Source organism: Eriocheir sinensis, chromosome 12 (assembly GCF_024679095.1).
Source record: "Eriocheir sinensis breed Jianghai 21 chromosome 12, ASM2467909v1, whole genome shotgun sequence".
Classification (NCBI taxonomy): Eukaryota; Metazoa; Arthropoda; class Malacostraca; order Decapoda; family Varunidae; genus Eriocheir; species Eriocheir sinensis.
Window position 1 is genome coordinate 2,776,595 of NC_066520.1, and position 12,909 is coordinate 2,789,503.

Below are 12,909 nucleotides of genomic sequence, written 5' to 3' on the forward strand. Positions count from 1 at the left end.
GGTCCAGGAGACCCCATTTCACCTTGCCTGACTTTCTTAGCAGATGATGCCTCAGTCACTATTTACATCGAGCTGCTTTCACTATTTCCATGCTTCACAAACAGTTTTCCATGACTGAGAGACAACCACCACTTAAACACCCCAGACCCCCATGGATTACACTAAGTTCCTCTGGAGTCGGTGTAAAGTATTCATTTGAGCCAAGCCGTCTGATACATCCTTTCTCTGAGCAACGAATGATGTGCATGTGACAGCAAGTGTGTGCATGCATGCACGTGAGCGTGTGTGTGTACGTGTACGTGTGTGCATGAAGGTTCATGTGTGGTGGCATGCAGAATGTTAGATGAGACAAAAGGTGTGTAATTGTTTAAGAGTATGTGGGGTAAATTCAATGGTGGGCACGGTTCCACTAATCCGCTAACCGCTAATTAGCGAAGCTAACTTTTTCATTACCCGATAAGCGTTTTTGCTAACTTTGGAAACATTTAGCGGACCAATTAGCTTCCGCTAAATGTAGTTCCTCCTCCATTAACTTTAAGTTCACTAAAAAAATCATACGGGTTTGTTATTGTTCGTTGTGGGCAGACAGAGCACCAGGTGAGCAACACGGCGCAATAAGTTCAGGGCTTCCACTTTTGGGTAAATTACACCTTAAAGTATGGTAATTGGATGATTACTAGAAAAACTTTTTGTCTAACCTACAACATAGTGTGACATTTCAGGTCACTAGGTCTGTTTTTAGGGGTTTTACAGCCAAAATACTAAACCAAAGCTAAATCCATATAAAAAAAATTGTGTTTAGCGTTAGCTTCCATTAATTTCTTTATCATTTTAGCAGTTTACTGTAAGCAAAGCTAACTTTTTAGTCAGTGGATTACGAAGCTAACTTTTCAGTTAGCGGTGCCCACCACTGGGTAAATTGAATCTATGGACAGAACCAGGGAAGTAATAAGTAAGGGATCATATGCCAACCTGACTTCACACAGGCTGACTTTGGAAAGCGGAGGCAACATTTAATTATCAACAAATTACAGTATTATACTGAAGCTCTACTAATAACTAAATAGGTTTTAAATAAAGCATGAAAGATTGGAAGAGATATTATTTATCTATTTCTGTATAAACTCATCCACCATGCTGAAGAATTTGAATAACAACAAAAAAAGTGTACCTTGAAGTGAAGTTCTCCTTGTAATTTGTCAAGCAGGACCCCCTTCTCCTTAAGTTTGGTGTTTGTTTCTACTGTCTGCTTAGCTACCTGGAAAACAAAAGTATATAAATATATTGAAAATTTCACATACTGTCATCCTTGCTATTATCATCACAGAACCAGTAACCCCGCACAGATGCTTTCCATACATAAGGGCCTTATCCACTCTCGTATGGAGTATGCTTCTCACGTGTGGGGGGGCTCCACTCACACAGCTCTTCTGGACAGAGTGGAGTCTAAGGCTCTTTGTCTCATCAGCTCTCCTCCTCTTACAGACAGCCTTCTACCTCTTAAATTCTGCCACCATGTTGCCTCTCTTTCTATCTTCTATCGATATTTTCATGCTGACTGCTCTTCTGAACTTGCTAACTGCATGCCTTACCCCCTCCCATGGCCCCGCTGCACACAACTTTCTACTCATACTCATCCCTATACTTTCCAAACCCCTTATGCAAGAGTTAACCAGCATCTCCATTTTTTCATCCCCTTCACTGGTAAACTCTGGAACAGCCTTCCTTCGTTTGTATTTCCTCGTGCCTATGACTTGACCTCTTTCAAAAAGAGTGTATCAAGACACCTGTCCACCAAAAATTGACCTCTCTTTTGGCCACTCTATACCTATCACTATATGAGAGCAACAGTTAGCAGGCTTTTTTTTTACATCTTCTTTTTGTTGCCCTTGAGTTGCTGTGCTGTAAAAAAAATATAAAAATATGAGCATGACATGCCCCCAGTGTGAAACAGCTGCCTTGTGTAGGCAGTGCAGCCTGCTGCTTCAAGTGATCTCCATCTTTTTTTGTTTTTCTATCTGATGCAACTGTATGTCAATTTGACATGAAATGACTTGATAATATCAATTAAATATGATCCTGATTTAACCCTTAAACGACGGGTATTGTTTACACCGAATGGTCCCTAGATACTGGGTAAAAAAAAGCTGCAAATTTTTAGTTTATTCGTATTATATGAAGCGTCTTAACTTACTGAACACGGCGGTGAAATCCAAGTTGCGATACGTTGTATAATAGTCACGCTAGAGTGTGAAATGTTGCCAGGGTGTGAGCTGCCGGCACCATACACTGCTCCTTCCTCCTGCCTCCTGCGTTGGTCATGGGGGACTTCAATGCATACCCCCATGACCAACACAGGAGGTGGGAGGAAGGAGAGATAGTTATCTGGCTCTTGTTAAGTGGCTGCTCCCATACCATGGATGTGGCTACCTCCAGGCAGCCCCCCAGCCACTTGGGGATCCTGAGCTCTGTGTGGACTAGTTCTTCCCTGAGAGCGAGGAGGACACCACCACCCCATCCCTGCTGGTGGTTCTCCCTGATGCTGGCATACCCAGGTAAGGTGAGAGTGAGGTGGGGGAAGCCAAGTCTCACACAGCCCAACCGCTGAGAGAAGTGTATCCTTCAGGAAGGTGTTGAGCTCTTGTGTCTTCCTGAGGATAGACCTGGCATTCCAGAGAAGGAAGTTTAGTGCCATCACTGGAGTAGTGTTGACATGAGGGTGTAGGCAGTGGGCCACAGAGTTTTCACAATCTCCATGAGAGGAGCGCCCTGCTGGAAAAGGTGGTAGGCCCCTGTGAGGAGGGTAATTAAACCAGGGATAAAATCATCCCTACTAGGTGGTGTGGCAGAGTAGTGCAGTGGTTGGGCTAGGCCCTCAGGCATGAGTGCAGGCCCGGGTTCTGCAGTGCATGGTGACAGGTGGGCATCTTGATGAGGGCTGCTTTCCATGTCATGATTGGCAGGAGTGTGAGGGGATTGGGGGACCTCTGGCACTGTTGTGGGGTGTGGAGGCTGTGTGCAGTGGCAGGGGGGTGTGAGGGGGCTGGTGAACCTCCACCTCTATTGTGGAGTGGAGCAGCTCAGTGTGGGGGAGGTGGGGTGGGGCCTGGTTGGTGTACGGCGGTGCTACCCATGATGCCGCCATTGTGTGGGGTGTGTTGGGCCCTTTTTTTTTCTTCTTTTTTTTATTTCTTTATTTTTTTTTTTACGTGGCTTATAGCGCCGGTAGGCTAATCCATATGAGCCTGATGGTCGGCCCTAGCCCGTCATGGCACAGGCAATTGTTTATAGTGGAGCCATTATTATTGGCTCATGCTGCCCCCCGGAGCTCATTCTTGATTTCACTTGCGCTGTAGAGCTTCTTCTAGAGTCCGGGTTGATAGGTGGTCTTCAGGACAGCATGTGGGTAGTCTTTGGCCACTCGGCAGTGACTGAAAAATCCCAGGTGGTTAGCGGCGGATTCGAACCCACATCATGGACAACGCACCAAATGCGAGGCCGGCATGCTAACCACTCAGCCACCGCCTCCCCTTGATGCTGGATTGTCATTATGGATGGGTTCCGCCAGGTCCTCGTCCGCTAGGGATTGCAGGGAAGCATACCTGTTATTAGTGGTGATGCTGGCAAATGAGATGCCCTCCTGAACCAGTCTAGCTAGCGGGTGTGTAGGCGGTGGTGTAGGTCTGGGGGTGGGCTGGGGCCTGACCAGCTGTAGCTCCCGCAGCTGTTTGTTGACTTTGTGGAGTGATTTCCCCTCACTCAGCAGCCAGGTGTATAGCTGCTGGGCCTCAAGGTTGAAGGGACTCTTCACAGACATGGGCCTGTGTGGTCTGCCACACTGGCAGCAGTGACATTGGCGGGTGCAGGTGATGTCCCTCTACTTGGATGGATGGGGGCCACTGCATCGGGCACACCGTGCTGGGGACCTGCAGGTGTTAACGCTGTGTCCGACCTTCAAGCACCCCAGGCAGAGTAGGAGAGGGAGGAGGAAGGGCTGCGGCCAAAATGTGAGCCCGGAGATGGCGACCCTCGTCGGTAGTTCCCCTTTTACCTTGAGTCCCAGCCACCTCCCTGTGGTGGTTCTCAGCAGGATCCAGGTGATGTCCAGACACTCACCTCCGTCTAAGGGCCTGAAGGTCTCCTGGACATTCTGCATTGTGGTTTCGGCTGCCAGCAGTCCCACCCTGGCATACTGGTAGTTATCGTCGTTCTTCTCAGCCCTGCAGCATGTGACCTCCCAGTCCCTCAGGGTGAAGGAGGGCTGAGAGTTGTGGCACCTTGAGGATGTTGCGCTCATATACGGCGATGACTAAGGCCGAGCCTTTGCATAGGGAACGTGTTTCCCCCTCTGGAACATACTTGCCCAGAGGGGAAGAGGAGAATGCATGTATTACTTTTCTGGGATTGTTGAATACCAGGGTCCCGGTTTTCAGCCGTAGCATTAACCCCTAAAGGGCCGGCCTGGGTGGTCATCTACAACATCCACAGGACCGGCACCTCAGCACCAAACACCGAAAATAGCCTATATTCACACACTTGATTCTGCTGAACTACAATGCAATAACAAATTTCTTTGTCGTCATAGTCATCATCAACTCTTCTTCTTTTTAATTATTGCATGAAAACGTTTCTATGTGCTGTGGTTTTGGAGAAATATTGAGTTGAAGAGGAGAGACTTTTGGAGTTAGCGAGGCTCTTGCCCGCTCTGCGTTCGTTTCGCTTGTGTGGCCTTGACTAGTGCGTAATGAAAACGGATGCCCCCATGCTCTAATTCTTATATATAGTCAATACTCTAAGCTTTCTCTATGTAACACAGTCTTGTGATGTGTGGTTTGGGAGTCATTGTAGCATACTCTTCTCATTCTCGTGTTGCTCTGCTGGGCTCGGCAGGGTCTGGCAGGAAATCGGACGCGTCAGAATCCGTGTCAGTACGCCTGTCCATCGTGAGAGCGGGCAAGATTCTGAAGCAGTAGCCTAAACATATCTCTGGCAGTGTTGCCAACGAATGGTCATCGAAAATTACCGAAAAGTAAATAAATTTAGCGAAAAAGCAAAGCTATAACCCCTTCCGTGGAAGCGGCTATAGCCTCCGTACCTTAGCCTTTAGGGGTTAAGAAGGCTCGTTTGTGCGCTGGAGGGATGGGGAGGTTGTCAGTGTTGGGGCCCAGGTCCTCCTGGTTCACGATTGGTGTCAAGGATGTGCGCTTCCTCATGGTGCCTGGGTGGTTTGCTTCCACATATGTGACCTCTTCCTCCACTTCTTTGGTGTGGCCCGAAGGTTCTGGTTGCCTGTCTGATTTGCTCACCATGGTGGCTCCCTCACTGCCACTGCCTTGGCGCTATGGACTCAACCCGAGTCTCACGGAAGCCGGAACAAGGGGAGAAAAGTTCTGTACGTGTGTACGCGATGGCTCTCACGACAGGGTATGAGGTTTAATCACACGGACAGATGTAAATAAAGCGGGATGCTTTAGAGACACTTAAAAAAAGTGGGATTAACATAAAAAAACAGGACTATGATCCTCTCTCTCTCTCTCTCTCTCTCTCTCTCTCTCTCTCTCTCTCTCTCTCTCTCTCTCTCTCTAGCTGTGCTGATACATCACCCCTCTCTCACTCAGTCTCCATTCCTTCTCCTCCTCCTCCCTCAAAAATTTTCTTTGACAGGGTTTTAGGAAATCTTTCCTCTCATCCTACTGGTATTCAAACAAGAAAGCCTGGGAGACTGGTGCGGCATTCAGTGATTATCTTAAAAACAGTTCCACCGAGAACTAGAGGTTTACTGCAAGAATCTCTGCCTGTCAAAATTTTACTCATGCTAGACAATACGCCCAGCCACCCTCCAGCCCTGGCAGACATCAGCGAGAAAGTCAAGCTAGCATTTCTACCACCAAACACAACCTCGCTGATCCAACCATGTGATCAGGGAAATATTCAGACATTCAAATCGTATTACCTAAGATTGACCTTAGCAGACTTATAAAAGTAACTGAACAACAAAACTTAAGAGTACGGGACAATTGGATGAAATTTACAGTAAAGGATGCAATCAAATTCATCAGGCAAGCATGGGATGAGGTGCGTATGAAGTGCCTTGATGATGTTTGGAAAAAATTATGCCCGCAGTTTGTTCACGACTTTAAAAGTTTCAGCCTAATAGAAAACTTGGATAATGCAAACAAGAGAAGTGTTTGCCTTGCTCATCAATTATGCTTTGATGATCAGGAAGATGGTGAAATTGAAAAGTTTCTTCAGTCACACAAGGTCACTCTCTCAAAGATCTCGAAATAGAGAAGGGTTGTATGGAGCAGCTGGAGGAAACAGAAACAGGGTTGTCAAGCTCAGGAGAGGTGCCGTTGCAATCACCGACTGCTCTGGTCTTGTCTGAAGCACTTAAGAAAATGTGACAGGCTGGCTGATCTGGAGCAAAATGACCCAGACATTGACAGGAGTTCAAAAGCTCACTGAGGAGTTCTGGCTATTCTGGTTGGCTAAACATTAATGCTGACAGAGGAACAGCAAAAAGCTAAATGAGTAACAATAACTTCATTCGCCAAAAAAAAAACAGAAGTGGAGGAAGGCAAATAAGTACCAGAGGAAGTGTGATTAAACCTCATACCCCCCTTTCCCAACCCTGAGGTCACGACCCTAAGTGGGGTCGCCAAGAGCTTTTCCTGGGGTCGCCAAGACTTCAATGTATGGTGTTTTTATGTTACAATAACAAATAAAGAGCTAAACTAGTGGGGTCGCAGTCATGTCTAGAGGTGCATGATTGGGGTCGCCTGAAAAAGGTTGGGAACCACTGCCTCATACCATTGAAATACTCTGGAGGAACCATCAGTTTTACCAAAACTTTTCTCTACTATAACACAAACCTACAACCAGAACCAACCATGAATGAAGACAAAAGCCAACACCAAAACAATAACAATGGGCACCAATAAGTACAGTACCATACAATATCACCAAGCAAGTGACTTTTTTCAGTTACAACCACTTCTTCTTGATCAGTTTCAAGCTCTAAGGTCCAGGCTAATCAGAAATGTTGTCACTGACTGTAGCATGAGAAGTACTTACAACATGAGCTCCACAACCAACTGAGGGGAAAGCATGGGTGGGATGGGATGAGGCAAGCAAATGAGAACAGTGGCAGAGTAGGGGGGGGGGGGTTCAGATTTTGTAAAATTATCCACCAAAGTGGTTATTATGCAAATTACAGTAAATACTCAGTAATTACAATAGACACATGAATTACAATAGTTTCAGATGCTTAAATCTCTTACAAATATTATGTGGTAATATGGAATTTGAAACATAGTCTACCATTAACCCTTTCATTGTTAAACACTCGCAGCGAGCGTTAGGCGTATTTGCTGGTGGTGCTAAACGCTTGCTGCGAGCTCCACCCACACTCAAATCTCCTGCGTATGAGAGTGTTCCAACATTAATTCTCACAACACAGGATTGCCAATTGAGTGGGTTCTTCACTAAATTTGGTGGAAAATCATATCAGCCCAGAGCGGCAAATCTACGGACGAGTAACTGGTGGATGTTCTTGCCCAATATAGCGGCATTTTTGCATAGCTTCACCTATCACCTGACTGATTCTTTGACCAAATAGTTGTAAATATTGCAGTTGGCAATACAACCTTGCCAGAATCTGAAGGAGAGATGTCCGCAGTTCCCTCAATATGGCTGATCATCCCGCATGCACCGACGTAAGTGTTAACATTCAACACTCCCAGAACGTGCATGTACGTTCGCAAGAGAGGCATACATAGCCGACTCCTATAGATCTGGACCTCCTCTTTCCAGTGGTGTTTTTGTTTTTAGCTGTGATGAATACGTAGTTTTTGAGATACAGAGGTTAAAAGAGACCCCCCATTGGGCTGCCCGACTGTGCCTGAGGGGATAGTCACGTCAGCACCACGCGCAAGGAGAGGGTTAAACCTCAAAGGTGAAGAGTGATTATAAAAGAGACACACACACACACACACACACCACAGCACTGCCTCTTTGTACAGGAGGGATAGGACGGAATACAGAAATAAGGTTGTGATCGGAGGAGCTCAACGGAGAGAACAGTTTGACAGAGTAAGCAGAAGGGTTAGAGGTAAGGAAGAGGTCTAGTATGTTAGGCCGGTCTCCAAGACAGTCGGGAATATGTGTAGGGTGCTGAACCAACTGCTCTAGGTTATTGAGGAGAGCAAAGTTGTAGGCTTGTTCACCAGACTGGTCAGTGAGAGAGGATGAAAGCCAAAGCTGGTGGTGAACATTGAAATCTCCTAGGATGGAGATTTCAGCGAAGGGAGAGTGGGTCAAGATGTGCTTCACTTAACCCTTTCACTACGGCCGGGCGAAAACAGCGTCCCGCCCCATATCCAGGCTGGCCGCGCACGCCAAATTTCAAACGTCGTTCCTAATTATAACAAGTTTTCAGCCATAATCTCAACATAATCATCATGTATTATATATAAAAACATGCAAAATTAAATGGTGCACATAAAGAAACAAATTATTTGATAATTTTGAGATGTAAGAATAATTATACAAAGAAATTTGTGAGATTAGCATCTCTCTCTCTCTCTCTCTCTCTCTCTCTCTCTCTCTCTCTCTCTCTCTCTCTCTCTCTCACACTCACACACACACACACACACACACACATAGATAAATGGTTAGAAAGGAAGGGAAAGGTCGAGGAACAGCAAGCTCAAACTTGTTGAAGAGGCGCCTCCCCCCCCCTCTCTCTCTCTCTCTCTCTCTCTCACACACACACACACACACACACAACATGACACAAGGGAAGGGTCGAGGAACAGCAAGCTCAAACTTGTTGAAGAGGTGCCTCCCCTTTCTCTCTCTCTCTCTCTCTCTCTCTCTCTCTCTCTCTCTCTCTCTCTCTCTCTCACACACACACACACACACACACACACACCCTGGAGGGTGGAGGTAGAAGGAAGGAAGGAAGGAAGAATGAAAGAGAACAGAGACAGCGGGATGGATGTAAGGGAGGGACAGGGAGGAGAGGCCGCGTCCTTGAGCCGAGGGGGTAGTGAGGTAAGCACTCACTACCCAGCCACTTGGCAACTCAAAGGAAGAGGAACTCCACTACTCAACACATGCACATATATTATTTCTTTCTCATTATTTTTGTTATTTTCGGTTAAAATTGATTGTTACTGTCAAGTACAAATGCGCGCAGGACACACTTATGTTATTACACTATAATAATATTGAAAGTCAAATAAGACACCGTATCACATACTTTGTCTCTAGGTAGAGTCAGAACAGAATACGGAATCACTCAGCAACAACTAAAACAAAATGTAATTACGACGCTGACATCGGCATTGCCGTATATTGCACTGGGCACTTCATAACGCCGATGTCGGCGTCGCCATACAGAAAGGGTTAAGAGTTCATATAGTCAAAGAATTTTACATAGTTAGTAGAGTTAGGTGAGAGATAAACAGCACAGATGTATTTAGTAATAGAATGACAGCAAAGTCTTAGCCAAATGGTGGAAAATTCTGAAGAGTCAAGGTCGTGGGCACGAGAGCAAGTGATGTCGTTGCGAACGTAGGCACAACATCCAGCTTTGAATTGAAATTTAGGATAGAGATAGTAGGAGGGAACAGAGTAGAGATTGCTCTCAGTAGCCTCAGGAACCTGTGTTTCGGTGAGGAAGGGAAGTTGAGGTTTAGAGGAGGAGACAGTGGCGGATCCAGCTCCAGGTGAAGGGTGGGGGGCTGATATACAAGATGGGTGCCATACCATACCAAATTATATATATATATATATATATATATATATATATATATATATATATATATATATATATATATATATATATATATATATATGAGTGGTAGCGTGTCGCGCTGCGTTGGGAGATCCAGAAGGGACGTCGGTTCGAATCCTGGCCGCCACACAGCTGGGATTTTTCAGTCACCGCCGAGTGGCCTAACACTACCCACATGCTGCCCTGAAGACCACCTATCAACCCGGACTCTAGATAACCTCTCCAAGGAGAGGCTCAAAGATGAGCTCCAGGGGGCAGTATGAGCCAATGCAAGATGGCGCCACTATAAAATACTCGCCTGCGAAACAACGGGCTGGGCCGACCATCAGGACCCACCAGTGAGGAAGCCTAGCGGCGCAATAGGCTGCAATGTAAATATATATATATATATATATATATATATATATATATATATATATATATATATATATATATATATATATATACAGATATAGATATACAGTCGTCCCTCAATTAGTATGGGGGTTAGATGGGACTGTTTGATGGGGAATGGTAGTGAGGGGATGTGGTTGGGAAGAGGTGGGGAGAGGAGATGAGGCATGAGGGATGAGGAAGGAGGGAAGGACAGAGGAGGAAAGGGAGGGAGGGAGGTCGGAGAGATGAAAGGAGTTTGGTAGGGAGGTGAGGAAATAGATAACATCCTTGAGAATTATCTCTTTGAGGATTCCCTCCAAAATTTGCAATGACTAACCTTTTCTCTTCCTCTTTTTTCTGCTGCCTCAATTGCAGCACAATGATCCAGTCGTTCTGCCTCCAGAGCAGTCTCTTTCCGCTTTAGTTCTGATCGCAACAATGATATCTGTAAACAGAAGTACATATTAATTATCAAGGGAAGAATCTGCTTGAATGAAAGGAAATTAACTTTCCTCAACCTCTGCAAAATCCTCCCGAAGTAACCTAACAGGCATCATGAATGTCCAAAAAAACACTTTTTAATTTCTGAGAGTATTATTGCTCCTAAGAGATTTTAAATGGCTTGAGACAGTGGAGGAATGTGTGAGAGGTGAGGGAAAAAATCAATTTTGAAGAAAAGTGTCCTATGTCTCTTAAAACAAAATTTGTAATGCTAAAAGGCCATCCACCAGGTCCCTCAAGAACCTGCCAGACCTATAGGTAGAATTTTAATAAATGGAAAGGAAGAACTGGAGGAGAAAGACATATGTCTCTGTAAGTGCAAATTGAAGGTATTTTAATGATTAATACATTCTAATAATTAATACATGTATATCACATGGGTAATACTCAAAGGAGCACGAAATATTGTTGAATGTGAACCTGTTTCAAGAGGGGTAAATGAAACAACCACATGCTTCACGGAGGTACAAATCGGAAAATTAAAATTTTATTAAATGGCTTTGGTATTGTATTTTTTTTACAAGACAGTAAACCCTCTGGTATCCGGGTTAATTGAGCCACGGGGGCACCGGGATATGGGGAAAACCCGGATATGGTGTAGATTAAGTCTACGGACCCGAAAACCCATTTTTCGTCTACCGCATTTAACCCATAAACTGCAAAATTAAGATTTGGGAATAGCTCCTGGGTGCGCATTAAATGGCAAAATAATAACCTGGTGGAAAACAATTTTTAGTATTACAACACCCAAGAGAGACATGTTGAGCACCAAATAGTGCAAAAAAAATAATAATAATTCACTTAATGTGGCAATGATGGCGGGATAAAGGTTGCAGACATGAGGCGACCTTGGGAGCGCTGGTAGTGACGGGGTAGATAGGACACGCAGAGGGAAGATGACACACGGCACAGTCACGTCTGAACATTCTCTTGCCACTAAGTATTCATTTCAGTTACAACAAACAAAATATATCAAGGAAACATCACTTTCTCAATTTCGATAATCAACCTCTTGCACATCATTATCAAGAGGCCAGTCATTAGTCACACCAGCAATATTCTTGTCAAAGTTATGAATGTCTGGCACAAAATCTGATCCATCAGACCAGACGAATGGAGTACACGTTGTCTCGCATCTCTGAGGCTCCTGCTCTCCCTTTGCCTCCCCCTCCTCTCCCACACCAGCTTATACGCCCACTGTCGTTTTCCTCATCTTTCTGCCACTCTGAATCATCGGACAGTGATGATGGTGTCAGTGAGTGACTAGGCTAGCTAGTAACTTTCCGCACTGTTGGAGAGGCATCATGTCTGTGACCTTGAGCGCCAGAAGCATGCTCACGCTTCCACAGACCAGCTGAATCTGGTGGCTGAATACAATCTGAATCACTGTCTCTTTCACATTTGTCTACTAAAATCTTTCTCTTTACCAATACTTTCTTTTTACCCCTTCCCATGCCTCCACCACGGTCATGACCGCAGGAGCTATATGAGACTGGTTGGCATCAGTAGATGACATACTTCTACTCTCCATGGCTGCTAAAGAGCAACTAATATGATGATGGTGACTACATGGTGCGAAAGAGGGATGATGTTGCCACACGAGGTTCATTGGAATATACTTTGCCATTACGGGAAATATAAATATTCACCTTGGAACATGTGTCATCTTAAGATGTCTGGCGCAGTCTAACTCATAGCATCTTGAGATGTCTGGCGCAGTTTACAGGTTAATATATCATCGGCATAAACGAAGCTACTTAAGATCACACTCAGCTATCACCTTCCTCAACACTAAACATCCTCGGTCTATCCTTAACTCAAAATCTCAACTGGAAACTTCATACCTCATCTCTTACTAAATCAGCTTCCTCGAGGCTGGGCGTTCTGTACCGTCTCCGCCAGTTCTTCTCTCCCGCACAGTTGCTATCCATTTACAGGGGCCTTCTCTGCCCTCGTATGGAGTATGCATCTCATGTGTGGGGTGGGTCCACTCACACAGCTCTCCTTGACAGAGTGGAGTCAAAGGCTCTTCGTCTCATCAGCTCTCCTCCTCATACTGATAGTCTTCTACCTCTCAAATTCCGCCGCCATGTTGCCTCTCTTTCTATCTTCTAACGATATTTTCATGCTGACTGCTCTTCTGAACTTGCTAACTGCATGCCTCCCCTCCCCCCACAGCCCTGCTGCACATGACTTTCTACTCATGCTCATCCCTATACTGTCCAAACCCCTTA

The 12,909-nt window shown here is 45.3% G+C and overlaps 1 protein-coding gene across 4 annotated transcripts in view; it reads right to left on the reverse strand.

Annotated features, from left to right (window-relative positions):
* The window catches only part of LOC126997302 (uncharacterized), a 173,270-nt gene that overhangs the window by 127,706 nt on the left and 32,655 nt on the right, over positions 1–12,909 (reverse strand). For all 4 annotated transcript variants that reach the window (XM_050858302.1, XM_050858304.1, XM_050858301.1 and 1 more), the window contains exons 3-4: positions 10,512–10,619; positions 1,172–1,258 (exon numbers count right to left, since the gene is read on the reverse strand). In XM_050858302.1, the coding sequence (XP_050714259.1) occupies positions 1,172–1,258; positions 10,512–10,619 (195 nt within the window). The remainder of the gene's footprint in view (positions 1–1,171; positions 1,259–10,511; positions 10,620–12,909) is intronic.